General features: G+C 36.6%; 2 protein-coding genes across 2 annotated transcripts; one reads left to right on the top strand and one right to left on the bottom strand.

The window, feature by feature from the left end:
• The first annotated feature begins 1,076 nt into the window (after positions 1-1,076).
• LOC103448151 (L-ascorbate oxidase) lies at positions 1,077-7,603 on the top strand. The gene is made up of 5 exons (XM_008387403.4): positions 1,077-1,611; positions 1,713-1,805; positions 1,882-2,094; positions 3,067-3,261; positions 6,517-7,603. Exons 1-5 carry the CDS (start codon positions 1,312-1,314, stop codon positions 7,477-7,479), a joined length of 1,764 nt encoding a protein of 587 aa, XP_008385625.2. The 5' UTR covers positions 1,077-1,311; the 3' UTR covers positions 7,480-7,603.
• Positions 7,604-7,657: 54 nt separating this feature from the next.
• Positions 7,658-9,636, bottom strand: LOC103448152 (probable polygalacturonase At3g15720). Its single transcript, XM_029089378.2, has 7 exons — positions 9,562-9,636; positions 9,329-9,469; positions 8,822-9,206; positions 8,607-8,688; positions 8,390-8,498; positions 8,171-8,293; positions 7,658-8,066 (listed from the first exon to the last, which is right to left on the bottom strand). Exons 1-7 carry the CDS (start codon positions 9,634-9,636, stop codon positions 7,845-7,847), a joined length of 1,137 nt encoding a protein of 378 aa, XP_028945211.2. The 3' UTR covers positions 7,658-7,844.
• Positions 9,637-16,285: the final 6,649 nt, after the last annotated feature.

Here is a 16,285-nt window from a genome sequence, read left to right on the forward strand (position 1 = left end):
TATACAGTACAAATGCCATAGGGAAGGCATAGATCCAATTGGGTGGATTTTGTTAGTTCAGTTGCTGTTGGTGGATGTGCATATGTACTGTTGGTTTTATAAAATGTAATCTCATCACCCTTGGGTAGTTGGATGTGTTGGACAACAAACTTGAATGTAATATGCTTCCTTTAAAAGGGACAACCTTTGTTATTGATTCCGTAAGGGATATAAAGTGTGGTTGGTTGTCAATGTGAATCCTTTTGCAAATTTAAAATCAATGTGAAGTTTATATTAAGAAGATGAGTTTTAATATAGTACAGAGCTATGATTTAACAGCCATGTAATACAATTCGAACATAAAGGCCATTTGGAATGCTATAGATTCACACCATTGTTGGTGCCTATACTTTAAAAGCCACTGATTGTAATAGAGACACATAGGATTGGTGGGTGTATGAGTATGAAAGCCACCAATGTTAGTCTCAAATCTAGCCACTAATAAGAGAGACAATGACATATTTTGAATTATACAATTACTTATAAAATATAAAAATGTTGTACTATTCACATACCCACCAATGCAATATTGGTAGCCATTGTTACAATAGAGTCATGTACATAGGCCACACTACTAGTTTAGTGGGTGCTTGGTCGCCATAGAGGTTTGCCACCAATGTGAGTGGCAACACTTGACAATAGCCACCAAATGAAAGGGTGGCTTATAGCATGATTTCTAGTAGTGCTTATATGATATGGGTGTACATTATTATATGTGAAATCCACTTATATTAAAGAAATAATAAATGGCTCGTTTGAAAATATTTTTAAAATAAATGAAAGCATTTTTAGAGAAAATATTTATGGGTTCCAAAAGCACTTCAAGTGCTTTTTCAGGATTTGCTTGTATTTTTATTAATCCAAAAATATTTTTACAAAAAGAGTTTTTTGTCATTTTAAAAGCAGTTTCAAACGAATCTAAAAACTATCATCGATTATGTGTTTACATTACTCTAAATTCCACCCTCAGCAAATTCATGCACATGCACAATCAAATCACACATGTTATATATTGATTAAGTCCAAAAGCGACAACTAAATGTAAAAGTGCATATCACGCACTGGCGCATCTATATATACATATACAAACCAATACTTAGCAGCAGCAGTAGCCAACAGTGGTATCCCCCCTGGCCCTAGCCCCGGATCTCTACGGCCTTTTCTTCTTCATCTCATCAAATATCTCTCTTCTATCACTTGATCTCCTTACTTTTAAGCTCTAATATTTTTGCTGCTAGCTAGTATAGCTAGTAGTGAAAAGCTAACTAAAGCATGGGGACGAAGACAACATGTAGGAGGCTTATTAAGGCCCCAGCATCCCAAATGTTAGTGGTTGCGTGCATATTTATGTTGCTGGTTGAGTCATCGGCGGGTTCAAAAGCCAGGCACTTCAAATGGGACGTGGAGTATGTGTTTTGGTCACCGGATTGCATCGAAAATGTTGTGATGGGGATCAATGGCCAGTTTCCAGGGCCGACCATCCGAGCCAAAGCTGGAGACACAGTGGTTATTGATCTCACTAACAAACTCCACACCGAGGGAGTTGTTATTCACTGGCATGGAATCAGACAGGTCTTGTGCCTCTCTCTCTCTCTCTCTCTCTCTCTCTCTCTCATTTCTAGTTGCTATCTATGTGTGCTAATATGATTTGTTGTGGATCTGAATGCATGCAGTTTGGAAGTCCTTGGGCAGATGGAACAGCATCCATCTCACAATGTGTCATCAACCCTGGAGAGACCTTCACTTATAGGTTCAAAGTTGACAAGGTAAGTAATGGATCATGGAAGGTAGGGCTTTCTCTCTCTGGATTTCTTGGTGTTAACGGATGGTGGATGAGTGCAGGCTGGGACATACTTTTACCACGGGCACTACGGAATGCAAAGATCAGCAGGGTTGTACGGGTCTCTGGTTGTGGACGTAGAAGATGGCAGGAAAGAGCCGTTCCACTACGACGGCGAGTTTAACCTTTTACTGAGCGACTGGTGGCATGAAAGCGTTCACCACCAAGAAGTTGGCCTCTCTTCCAACCCTCTCCGTTGGATTGGTGAACCCCAGGTACATATTATATAATTATAATTAATTTTTAATTAATTACCTCCATTACATCGTCCCTTCCCCTAGTTAGCCTATTTGTCGGTCTTATACGAATACATTTTTGCTCACCTCCCTCAATGGTGGTAATGCTCATAGTATTTGCCGTGCATTTGCATTGGTCCGGTGATTCCAATCTGATTCCTTTTCCAATTTCCACATTGCGCTGTCTTTGCTTTAACTTTTATCATGTATTCATAGACTTTGTTTCTCATAGGAAATTTTCATACCCTTTTCTTAAACAGTCTATACTATTGACTGTTGAGTAGTCCGTTCTCCTATCTATGTAAATAATTAAAAATATTAATTTAAATTTAATCATGATCGTTTATTTTTTATATGTTGAATTGCTCTTTACTGTTAAAAAAATTGTACTCTTACTTCCTAAAACAAAATAAATATTGTTAATTATATTGATTGCAGACAAAAAATACCTAATTTTTAGTTTTTACCTGTGACTTACTTTTCCTCACGCGGTTTGTGTATAAATTTACTACAGCACAACGCATTTTCTGTATTTTGATATTTATTTTTACAGTAAAAAAATGATAGTTTCTTGATAAGTGATGGATGGAAACTGGAAGAGTGTGCAATATGAATAAAGTTGAAGTTTTATTATAAAATTAATTAGTAATATGAAGAGTAATTCAACTTATTTATAAGTTCATGCAAAATTTCTTCTTTTATCAATATGAAATTCATTCTCAACACGAGACCAAAAGAAGAAGGCTAGCTACACGTTATCACCGTCACTAATATGATTTTAGAATATTTGCAATGCGTTAGGTGGTGGATCCTTGTCTAAAGTTTCAATCCCAAATCTATCCATCTAAATATAATATATGTTTTTTAAAATTTAAATTAAAATATAAACCATCTGTTTTTTTATTTATAATGTTCTTAATTTAGATCGCTGTTCTGTTCGATGATTGACAGACATTGCTGATCAATGGGAGGGGCCAGTACAACTGTTCTCTGGCAGCGCGCTATAGCAATTCTAGTTCAAGCCAGTGCCAATTAAGAGGAAGCGAACATTGCGCACCCGAAATACTCCATGTGCTTCCAAATAAGATCTACAGGCTCAGGATAGCCAGCACCACTGCCCTAGCATCCCTCAACTTGGCCATTGGGGTAAAAACCTTCTTCTCTCTCACTACATGTATCTTATACATATTTTACTATTTGTGACAGTCAATTTCAACTTTATTTAATTATTGCCCTAAAGTTGGAAGATACTTTGATTTTGCTATTAGCCACATTTTGTTTTCTGGGCTAACCATGTTTTACACTCTTGAAGTTAAACACATTGCATCATTAGGTTTTGAAATTATGTCAATTTATATTTTCTGCTTATTTGATTTCTTCATAAATTTAATTAATAAGGTGGTAGGTGTGATAATCATTTTTAAGATGGGATGTATAAGCCACACTTGCACTACATAGATAAAACTAGTCATCACATAGCTTCGTCATCTCCTCCATGGATGCTTGGCAGCGCAAAACAAGTACTAGCTAATGGCACAATTTGGTGTCAAATGTTTAAGTGTAACTCGTACCTCATGTCAATGGTGAGTCCTGCATCAACCACGTCGTCATTTAAAAAAGACTTTTTATATTAGCACCCCACAAAATGTTGAATGCACTCCACATTAAAATTTAATATTAAATGATTCATTTACCCTACTATGCAATGACAATTTCAACTATCAAAATCCCTTTGACCCTCCATTGTTAAACAAAATCATAACCAATGAAACTACAAACATGTTGATTGAGAAGAATTATTTTTGACGAATGAAACACGAAATCGATTTTTCGGAAACTTCAAATGAGGTAAGACTTTATATTTTTTTTATTGTGTTAGTGATTTTGAGACATCAATAATTATTTAATCTTGCTTTTGTTGCGTTATTCAAGTTTCTATGTTCATATTCATCTTTTAGGGATCACATGGATTACATGAAAAATTAAACACCTAAAATTACTACCAAATATTAAAAATAGACGACATGAGTTTTAATGGTGGAATTGAAAACAATCCACATGAGCTTTTAATTCTAGGCGGCATCTTTTGTCAAAATTCCAGTAGGCACTTTTTGTCCAAATTAAAAGCTTTATAAGATTTGAGAAATGTGAGGGTGTATAGAAAATATAGGGTGCATATAGAAAATGTAAGTGTATATTGAGAATGTGAGGTGTGAGGCTATTATGGGAAAATATGTGGGGGTGTATTAAGATAATTTTTCATTGAAAAAATAAATGTAAGGTGTATTAAGTACGTGAGATTTATTCAACAATTTGTGATATAATAAGCCTTTAAATAAAAGAATGAATTGGTAAAATGGGTTATCATGGTGTCAATGGGCGTCACGTTATTGGGTACTGCTATCATGCACCAATATGAGTCATAAAAGTGACAAGTTGTGCAAAAGGTATTGGGGAATTTAGACAGACAGAGGCTCTACAAGGATTACTTATTATGATTCTATCTTTTTCTTTTTCTTTTCCTTTCCCAGAACCTTCCCTACACACTATATGCACTATGCATGGTTCATGAAAAAAGTATTTTAAAAATGGAGTTGAGTGGGTGCCCAATGGGAGAGGCAATTTGGGAGGAATTACATGTTATGCAGCAAAGAAAAATCCCTAATAATCGACTGAGTGGCAGCCAGGTATTGGCCAAAAATACCAATGCATGATTGTTGGCCTTTTAGCCAATTAGACTCCGCTTGGTGAACTGGATGTGATAGGTTGTGTAATTACAATAAACTTGAGTTTAGTCCGTTGTTTGTTGTGTCAAATGTAAAATGGACATGACTTGATATAATGAGTTATGAATCTACAATAGAGTGGATTGTCTAACTTATCCTTATACATAAGTTACAAGTCATGTCTTACAAATCTCTGCCTCTATCTCTCAATCCTATCTAGCCCACCAAACGGGCCTATACTGCCCATTTTAGGACCCATTCATTCTGACAGGATTATCCTTCACGCTTTTGAAATTGGTTTTTTTCCTAATTAAAAAAAAACTGTTCAAGCATGTGAAAAGTTGTTTTGGTTGATTTATACTTTTCAACTCAATGTATTTCGGATTAAAACTTTTTTGTTTCTCTTTTAGTGAAGATTATACATGCAAACTATCGCTTAATATTGAAAAAACATATTAGGCATTGTAAATTTTGTACTCTAGTCTGTAGAAAAAGGAGAACAGTAATTAACTTTGGAAGAGAAAAAGCCTTGGCGCATGTGTTAAAAGCTGCTGCTTTGCTTTTCCTGAGTAGCTCTCTCCTATCCTCTCATCGGAATGAATGAGTTGGACCATATAACAGAATCAGAACACGTGATTCTTTTTCTGTTGGCGTGGCCTGTTGCACATCATGATCAAATTTGACATCTGATTAGCACATGTGCTCTAATTTATATTGGAATGAGATTCTATCGAGATCTCAAATCCTGGGTTCATTGACAGAGAAATTCAGATCGTACAATTTAAATTGAATTTGTCCAGATTTTTTTGTTTGTGTGAGATGGACTTATGGAATAGAATAATGGGACCGCAAGATTTAACTTGAACGGTTTAGATTTTTTAGATTGGAGGTAGATTCTCAACCCTTCCACTTTATGTGCCTTCCCGTTTGTGTGGTCACGATTAAACCACGTCAACATTTTATATTATTATTCATTTTTGTCTTATTATCTCTATAAAAAATAATATAAAATATTAACGTAGCTTAACTGTGACCACACAAAACAGGAGGACACGGGAAATGGAACGGCAGAGAATCTGCCTCCTTTTAGATTGTACTCTGGAGTATGAGATCCAAAGAGGATCTCAACCCCCTAAACCTATACCTATACGTAGTATGTATTCTTTGTACGTAGCTTCTGGCATCCAATATATATATATATATGTGTGTGTGTGTGTGTAGCATGTAGTACAGCATGCATGCGTCCTTGTTCTTCTATAATTTCCCGTTACTTGCTGCATATAACGAATCTAAAGGACACTATAATTTCCAACCAAAACAAAAACTGTCATGTTTTCTTGTTTTGGTGAACATGTCATGTTGCTATACTCAAACATTAACCAGTGTAAAATATTTAGCAGAAATATTCAAATCTAATCGAAAGTAACCATGAATTCTTCACTTAGAGACCGTAGAACTCTATTACGTACTTAGTGGTGTACATTGTTGATATGCTGTCAGTATTATTTGTTTAAAATGTTTTCTTGATTCAGTCTACTAAGTAAAATTGAACAAATATTGACAATGTATCACATATAAACAGCATAGATTGGTATACCTATATTCTAAATCAACATTATATATTGTGCAAAAATTGTGTAACTTGATTTTGTTATATATGTTTGATGTGTTGTAGAATCACAAAATGGTGGTGGTGGAAGCTGACGGAAATTATGTGACGCCATTTGCGGTTGATGACTTGGACATCTACTCAGGCGAGAGCTACTCAGTCCTCATAACAACCAACCAAGACCCTTCCAACAACTACTGGCTTTCAGCAGGAGTGAGAGGAAGGGAACCCAAAACCCCGCAGGGTCTTTCAGTCCTAAACTACCGCCCAAACTCCGCTTCAAAGCTCCCCGCTTCGTCACCTCCCACCACACCTGCATGGAATGATTACGCCCACAGCAAGTCCTTCAGCAACAAAATTCTGGCCCTGATGGGCTCCCCAAAGCCTCCCAAGAATTACGACCGTCGGATCACCCTCCTCAACACCCAAAACAAGATCAACGGCTACACCAAGTGGGCCATTAACAATGTCTCCCTAACGTTACCGCCCACTCCTTACTTGGGATCCATTAAGTACGGTTTAAGGCACGCGTTTCAGCAGAATAGCCCGCCGGAGAGCTTCTCCAACGACTACGACGTGATGAAGCAGCCCGTCAACCCTAACACCACCACCGGGAACGGGGATTACATACTGGCCATGAACACAACAGTCGATATCATACTTCAAAACGCGAACGCACTGACCGCTAACGTGAGCGAAATACACCCATGGCACTTGCATGGGCACGACTTTTGGGTATTGGGGTACGGTGAAGGCAAGTTTGACCCCAAGAAAGATGAGAAGAAATTGAACTTGAAGAATCCACCGCTGCGGAATACGGCGGTGATATTTCCTTACGGGTGGACGGCTCTTAGGTTTGTGGCCGACAATCCCGGAGCATGGGCGTTCCATTGTCACATTGAGCCTCATTTGCATATGGGAATGGGAGTCGTCTTTGCGGAAGGCATCCAACACCTCACCAAAATCCCTCAGGAGGCTATTGCATGTGGTCTCACTGGGAAGATGCTTATGACAGCCAACCACAATTAATAATCTTGCTGCTTAGTTTAATTTGTGTTTATTTATAATATGCGAGTCGAGTAAGTTACCTTTGATTCGTCGGTCGAGATTATGTATTTGAGTATGCATCTCTATATGCAATTAGCTTTTGATACATCTATGATTAATTTATATTGATTGGTGTTTTGTTCAACATAATAATTTAGGTGAGAAAAAATGAAAAATATATGGATCTAGCATAACTTCACCAACTGAACAATTTTTATTAATTAATTACTAGTAATTCGTTGAATTACATCAAATATTATTAACTAATTAAACCTAGAAAGGTACTTAGGCATATGGTTTTTTTTCTCTCTTTTAGTAAACCTACTTAGACATATGTTGGATGTGAACTAATGGGAAAGGCAGGGGACGTAAGGCGTGGAGAAGGAAGAGGTGCCCTGGGCATTGTTGCAGTATGCATAAACATCCTTGTTTGGAACACCCGATCTTATATTGACGTTATCCATTATAATGTTGGTGCAGCAATTCTGTCCACAGTCCAATGTAATTGCTTGCGAAACACCGGAAGATCCAGCAATGTTACGGAATGTCACATCGCTCACTTGTACGCACTGCATGCACCATAAAATTAATTCCGTCATACATAACCATAATTTAAAACGAACTAACAAGTAGAACACATATGAGTCATGACAAACATTATCAGTTAAGTCACCTTGTTTATGTCCATTACTGAAGTAGGATTAGCAAAATAGTGCTGGTCTATTATGATTGGGTTCTCAATGTCTGTAAATGTAATTCCCTCAAAGGTGATCTTCCTCGCATATCCTGAGCCGCCCTACAATGCACGCAATAAAAAATAATATTATTAATATAACTGAACTAATTAATCACATGACTAATAAATTAAGTGTCAAATTAAGGAATTTCTTACTTCCCATGTCTTGATTCTCATTCCATTTTGGGTGCCTCTGAAACTGCAATTGCTTACTTGAATCTCTTCCACTGCACTATGTTCTCCATTTTGACCAAGACTTCCAATACTACAAGTGTACATACAATTAATGAATTAAAATTAAAAATTTAATCCCTGATTTAATGAGGAAATATAAATGAACAACAAATTATGCTGGGAAAATAATAATTATTACCTAATACCATGGCCTGGTCCACATTTAACACCATTAATCTTGATAAAAGATGAACCACTATTGATGGCAATACAGTCATCGCCTATAAATATACACGATAAATACAAAAATAGCAAAACGAAGAATCAGCTCCCAGTTTACTTCCTTAAGAATCTAATTACATGAAAAAGGTCGACATAAATATTATCATATATATATATGTAGTTATTAATTACCAGTTGCAATAAGAGAATTGTGAATGGTAAGTTTGGTGGATGAAGAAATATCAATTCCATCAGTGTTAGGGCTTTCTTTCGGAGCACTAATTAAGAGTCCGAAAACCCGGCCACCATTGCAGCTGTTGATGCTTATATGATTCTTGGGGCTGTTCAAGAATGTGAGGCGACTCAGCAGGAAACCATCACATTTGTGGATGTGGAGACTAGTTGGTCGCTGGCAGTGTGATTTCTTGTTCCCGCATAATTTCCACCAACCGGCACCGTTGCCATCTATTCGACCTCCGCCGTTTATCATAAGACCGGGCACATTCGCAAACTGAATCCATTTGTCCTTGTTTTTCCATGCACCAATGTTATTTGGAGCAATAATACTTCCTTGTATCTGCAAATTTTACCCCAGCAAAATTAAGAAAGAAATAGTCGGCATAAACAAACAATATAATACAAAAAATAGTATCGTATGTTAAAAATAAAGATTTCATTGAATAGGGTTTATATGGTTACCTGGAAATTTATGTTACTTGACCTGCAAGGACCCTGGAAAGCCACGGAATTTAACAAGAATGTTTTACTTTTCGGTACAACCAGGGTAGCGATGCCTCGAGTTGTTGATACACACAGAGCTCCCCATGCTTTGAGGAAGGCCTTTTTGTTTGAACCACAAGTTAAACCAGGACACAACAAATAAACAAACCCTTTGTAAATCCAACTACAATTCAAAACTAAAATATACATACAATTGAATCATCAGCTTGGCCATTCCCAACAGCACCATAATCAATCACATTGAAAGTATTTTCTTGCGCTCCCATTGCTTCTAGGAAGGCCTGCTTAATTAATTGCACCAATTGCACAAAATCAATAAAAATTTATTAAGGCAAAAGGGAAAAATCATTCACAGAAATTGAAAAATGAAGAAAATATATGAAGAAGAAGTGGTAGCATACTTGATGCGAATCATCTTGTGTCTCGGCGTTATTATTCCCAACATCGAATGTCTTCATTGGTCGAGATCCCCATGCTTCTGGGAAGAAGGCCTCCTTTAACTTGAGTTGAACAAAAATATAAAGACACATGAGTAAATTAAAACATTAATCTTAATTGGTGGAAAGAGAAATCAATGGATATATATATATATATATATATATGTATATGTATGTATGTATGTATATATGAAACAAAGAGACTGAATGAATAATACGAAGTGTAGATAGACATACTTGTGAGTCATCATCATCATCGGTGGGGGCATACTCAGAGGTATAGAAAGTATTTGAATTTGGTGTTGCATCATCACCATCTAGTACTAGTGATCTACTAGCAATACATGAAGTAGGTGAATTAGCAATCACAATGATCGCAAACAAAAAGATGGCAACTTTTCGATGCATTTTTAATGCTAATTGCTAACTGAAGGAGAAATATATGAAACAAATTAGTCAGAAATGAGGATGAAGAACAAGCTAGGCTGCACTACTTTGTACTAATGGTTATAAACCTTTGGCGGTGAATGTTGAGGAGATGAACCAGAGTGAAAGGATAATAAGTACATATACACACACATATATATAGGGTTCATGCATGCGATGCGATATCAATAATCATAAGTAACGTTGGTGTGGTACCAAAATAGACAGAGATCACAATATATTCTGGTTTTGGGATGTCAATCAATCAATCAATCAATTAATCAATCAAGATTTCAAATCCTTTCTTCTTTTGTTTTTCGTAATTTTTTGGTTTTTCCTTCGTTAACCAAAATACCGATTATGATTCATTTTTTCCATATAGAAGCTAGGTCGAATCGCATGTCTACCTTTACTATTATTGTGATGAGGCATTGATTTCTTAATTCTAATCAGTTTTGTCTGTGAAAATGTTGTGTGTACTTATTTTTTTCTTTTTTTATGAGAAGCTATCATGCGTCAATCAATATAAATTGGATGAGAGACTGGAATTAAGGTCAAATGATAAAAAAAAAAGGGTCAAATCTTCAATCCATAATAAAATGTCAAGTGACCAAATCTTCAATCATAGTTTTCAACCAAATTTAACCATAGATAGTGGAAACTGCAACGTGACTTTTTTTTTCGAAAGAGCAATGTCAATTTTTTTTTTTTTTTTTAGTACATGAATATTTTTTATATTAAAGGGAGAGAGAGTTCGGCAAAACTACATAATGGGCAGCCTAATTTGGTATTGAATTCGCCATCCACAAAATTCAAACTTAGCACCTCTCAGTTCCAAGTGAAGAAAAATACCACTACATCGTAATATTGAATGATTATAATTTTTATTTATGATGTGGAGACCTAAATTAACCTAACTCTAACGGGCTAAGCAGACCTCCCCTGTCATTCCCTGAAAGCCCGACCACGAGGACCCCGTGAATACAACACCCCAATCGCCAGAGCGTCATACTCCCAATTATCCCCAAAACATATTAAACCCTTTTATTTGTATGAGTTGGATTAGAGTTTTCATACCAAAAAAAAAAAAAAAAACTTTTTTAAACGAAATAATTTTGTCGGGCCAAATAAGATTCCAAATGACATGCTCGACGAATATATTCTTCGGGTAAATTGTATATTTTCTTTTGAATTTATAATATATAAATAAATATAGTTAATTCACATTAATTTATTTATTTCAAAAGATATCACTATATAAAAAATATTTTATTATATTAAAATGTTCATATAATGATACTAAAACTAAAAATATTAGATTATTCTCGGTGGCACATTGTCTCTATGTCCATGATAAGAACTTCAATCAATCATGATTCTAATTGCGAGGGAAAACTACAACTTTCATTGAACAAGAACATGATACAAATTCTTCACACAGACCTCCATTGCAATTGATAGCTATATAGCCTATTTCTCAGCTAAATAATCGACTTACAACAACAACTAACCATGGTTTACAGATCCCAACTAATAACTAACCAAGGTTACAAATATCAACAAGCTATTAACCCCAGTAAAGAAATTACAAGTAACTAATATTGACAAACCAATAGAGGAATCCCATCTAACTTACTAACAATTACCCCATCCTTTGAAATCAGCCTTGTCAAGGCATAAAAGCTTGATATTGAGCAGTGAAATCTTGACAAGAAGATGCATTTTGGAGTATTTTGGAGTATTTTGGAGCAAAATGGGGCTTGGAATGGATAGCAAATGCATGGGCCAAAGTGGATGGACGAATTTGAGAACTAAAGAGGCCAAGAGTGTGAAGAATTATGGTCCAAAAGATGAAGAACTCAGCCCAAAAATTTGTCACCCCAACTTGCCTTCATTGCCATGCAAAACAACATAGAATTCCCTTTGGATTCCCATGCCATGCTTGATCACTCTTGTCCTCTACATAATTTCTGATTTCATGCTTCAATTCATTTAATTATTACACTTAATTGCTTGATACCTCTTGTTCCCTTCACCCACAAAATTTTATACAACTTTCACAACCATAACATGCACCAATTGATGCTCCATCATTCACATTTGGAATCCCATGCCTTGTGTACCACATGTTGCTGCAACTTTGACCCATTTATTGACACATTTTCACCTCCCTTTCCATCTCTATGCAATGTACACAATCATTCATGCTCCCTAGCTACAAGACCACTCCATTTTACCCTTCACACTTTGCATCATCACTTCATTTTCACCCTTGGACCATTGCACACCACATACACTCTTTGCCGTGCATTCTCCCTAGCCTAACCTGATTCTCTAAGGTTTTTGGGGCCTATATATACATGTTTACACCCCTTGGCAAAGGGTTCACACTCTCATATTCATCATTCATCACAGAAAATTCGTCCATACAACCTCTAGGTAGCAAAACACCCCAAAAACACCATTCTAGTGCCTAGAAAACATAACAGCCACTCCACCTTCTTCCACCCTCTTTGCCTAGTTCTCCACCACCCTCCAACCCTCAAACACTCCTCCACACTTACCCTAAACCTTTCCATACCATTCCCCATCCATTCTACACCATAAAAACCACCCAAAACCGTCCAAAACCTTTAGTGCCACTGCTTGCAAGGAAGGAAAGAGAAGGAACATCTTGTGCCGTGCCTATGCCCAAGCCTTGGGAGTGTTGGAGCGTTTCTAGGTGTTTTCTATCTTTGTTTTTAATGTCTAAATTTATGCATCTTTGCTTTGTAAGTATGAGGAACTAAACCCCTCTTAGTTAGGGGGCGATTCGAAACTATGTTCATGCTTGCTATATGATTTGATTACATCCAGTTGTGATTCATAAGTTGTGAATTCAATTTACTTATCCGTTCGTATAAAAACTGATTTGTGTATGTTGGTTGAGAGTGCACGCTTAATTTTCATGCATGAATTTGACGCTAGAATATAAGGGAGTTTCACCTAATCGTTATGAACTTATATTCACAAGTAGTGAAGGTTGCTAGTCACAATCACGTTAAGTAAATTCTTGGCATAAGTTTCGTGCAAATCATAGTAACGAGTGCCTCGTCAATGCTTATGTTTTTCATAGAACTTAATGATTCTTGCTTGTATCTCTATTATGCAATTCATGTAGGGAACTTGTAGGGAATGTTTTGGGTTGTCGTATGCGATCATCCAACCTAATAACTTGTGGAAAAACTGAGGGTTAATTAGTGCAATTCATGGTTAATTTGGGGCGTTGAGTATTCATAGTTTATCGAAAAGCAACTGGAAATCGTTTTGTATGCAAGTGTGACATGTGTGGAGAAGAACCTCCTAGCTAGCTTTCCATCCATAAGTTTCATTCAAATTCATTTACAATATGTTTTGTTTTTACGTTTTCAAGTCAGTTTTCAAGTGATTTAGCAATCCCTCCTAATCCCCGGCCTAGAACGATCCCTACTTACATACTTTACTACAATTGATAAAAAGAGGGTTTAATTTGTGTGCTTATATATTTCGCATCAATTGTGTGGTTAGGGATGAAGAATGACTTAGTGGGATTATTGGACCACACACACACACACGTGCAGAACCCTTTCCCTTTCTCTTCCCGTGTCTGCTCTCTCTCTCTCCGTCGCAGTTTCTCACTCTCTCTCTCAAACGTACGACCAAGACCAAAACCCTTCAAAACGTCGCGGATTGACGCCAAAAAGGTAAGATTCTTCAGCCTTGAAACCCCCTGAGTTGAATGGTACACTTTATGGAGCTTAGAACCTTCGATATCGTCGTGGAACCGTAACCCCCGAAAGTGTGCACTGTTCATACACAAGTAAAATTGTGTGTTTCAGGGAATTTCAAGCCCATAACGAGCTTAAGGAGGTCCTCACGAGGCTAGGGGTGCTTCGTTGGTGGGAATTGGATGTCGGAGGACCGAGAACGGAACTTCTCAATTTAGGCCAGAACTATCGAGGCTTTTGATGCGTAAAATAACTAAGCACACAAATTAAACCCTCTTTTTATCAATTGTAGTAAAGTATGTAAGTAGGGATCGTTCTAGGCCGGGGATTAGGAAGGATTGCTAAATCACTTGGAAACTGACTTGAAAACGTGAAAACAAAGTTTAAAACACTAACTAGACTCAAAGAATGCAAAACTATACTTTAAAACACTAAAACAAACCAAAAGACTCAAAACAGCCCCTAAACACTCAAAACTACCTTAAAAACACAATCTGGGCAATTTTGGGACTCTCACACAAACTTGGACAAATTTTGGTTTTCTAATGAACTAAAACACTTAAAAACATAATCTAAGACAAGTTCTAATTAATATGACTCAAAGAAATAAGATGGGGTTGATTTTCGACGAAAATAATTAAATTAAGACAAGAACAAAGTAAACAAATTCTTAGACAAATTTGGGTGAATCAAAACACTCTAATACACAACCAAAGTAGAAATTAAACACTTTGAAACAATAAAGTAAAAGGGGGATTTTGGTTTTAATGAATTTGAAAACAAAACAAACTTTGTAAAACAAAACAGATTGTAAGTGAATTTGAATGAAACTTATGGATGGAAGATTAGCTAGGAGGTTCTTCTCCACATATGTCACACTTGCATACAAAACGATTTCCAGTTGCTTTTCGATAAGCTATGAATACTCAACGCCCCAAATTAACCGTGAATTGCACTAATTAACCCTCAGTTTTTTCCACAAGTTATTAGGTTGGATGATTGCATACGACAACCCAAAACATTCCCTACAAGTTCCCTACATGAATTGCATAATAGAGATACAATCAAGAATCATTAAGTTCTATGAAAAACATAAGCATTGACGAGACACTCGTTACTATGATTTGCATGAAACTTATGCCAAGAGTTTACTTAACGTGATTGTGACTAGCAACCTTCAGTACTTGTGAATATAAGTTTATAACGATTAGGTGAAACTCCCTTATATTCTAGCGTCAAATTCATGCATGAAAATTAAGCGTGCACTCTTAACCAACATACACAAATTAGTTTTTATATGAACGGATAAGTAAATTGAATTCACAACTTATGAATCACAACTGGATGTAATCAAATCATATTGCAAGTATGAACATAGTTTCGAATCACCCCCTAACTAAGAGGGGTTTAGTTCCTCATACTCACAAAGCAAAGATGCATAAATTTAGACATTAAAATCAAAGGAAAGAAAACACCTAAAATGCTCCAACTTGGTAGCAAGTGCATCCAAGATTCCTCCTTTCCCTTGCTTGCGGCAGATTGGGTTATGGACAGATTTTGGGTAGTTTTATGATGTAGAATGGATGGGGAATGGTATGGAAGGGTTTAGGGTGAGTGTGGAGGAGTGTTTGATGGTTGGAGGGTGGTGGAGAACTAGGCAAAGAGGGTGGAAGAAGGTGGAGTGGCTGTTATGTTTTCTAGGCACTAGAATGGTGTTTTTGGGGTGTTTTGCTTCCTAGGGTGTGTATGGACGAATTTTTGTGATAAAATGATGAATATGGGGGATTGTCCTTTGGCCAAGGGGTGTAAACATGTATTTATAGGCCCCAAAAACCTTAGAAAATCAGGTTAGGTTAAGGATGAAATGCATGGCAATTTGTGTGTGTGGTGTGCAATGGTCCAAGGGTGAAAATGAAGTAATGATGCAAAGTGTGAAGGGTAAAATGGAGTGGTGTTGTAGCTAGGGAGCATGAATGATTGTGTACATTGCATAGAGATGGAAAGGGGGGTGAAATGTGTCAACAAATGGGTCAAAGGTGCAACAACATGTGTTGCACATGGCATTGGATTCCAAATGTTAATGATGGAGCATCAATTGGTGCATGTAATGGATGTAAATGTTGTCTAAAATCTAATGAGTGAAGGGAACAAGAGGTATCAAGCAATTGAGTGTAATAATTAAATGAATTGAAGCATGAAATCAGAAATTATGTAGGGGACAAGAGTGATCAAGCATGGCATGGGAATCCAAAGGGAATTCTATGTGGTTTGCATGGCAAGGAATGCAAGTTGGGGTGACAGATTTT

Source organism: Malus domestica, chromosome 11 (genome assembly GCF_042453785.1).
Source record: "Malus domestica chromosome 11, GDT2T_hap1".
Lineage (NCBI taxonomy): Eukaryota > Viridiplantae > Streptophyta > Magnoliopsida > Rosales > Rosaceae > Malus > Malus domestica.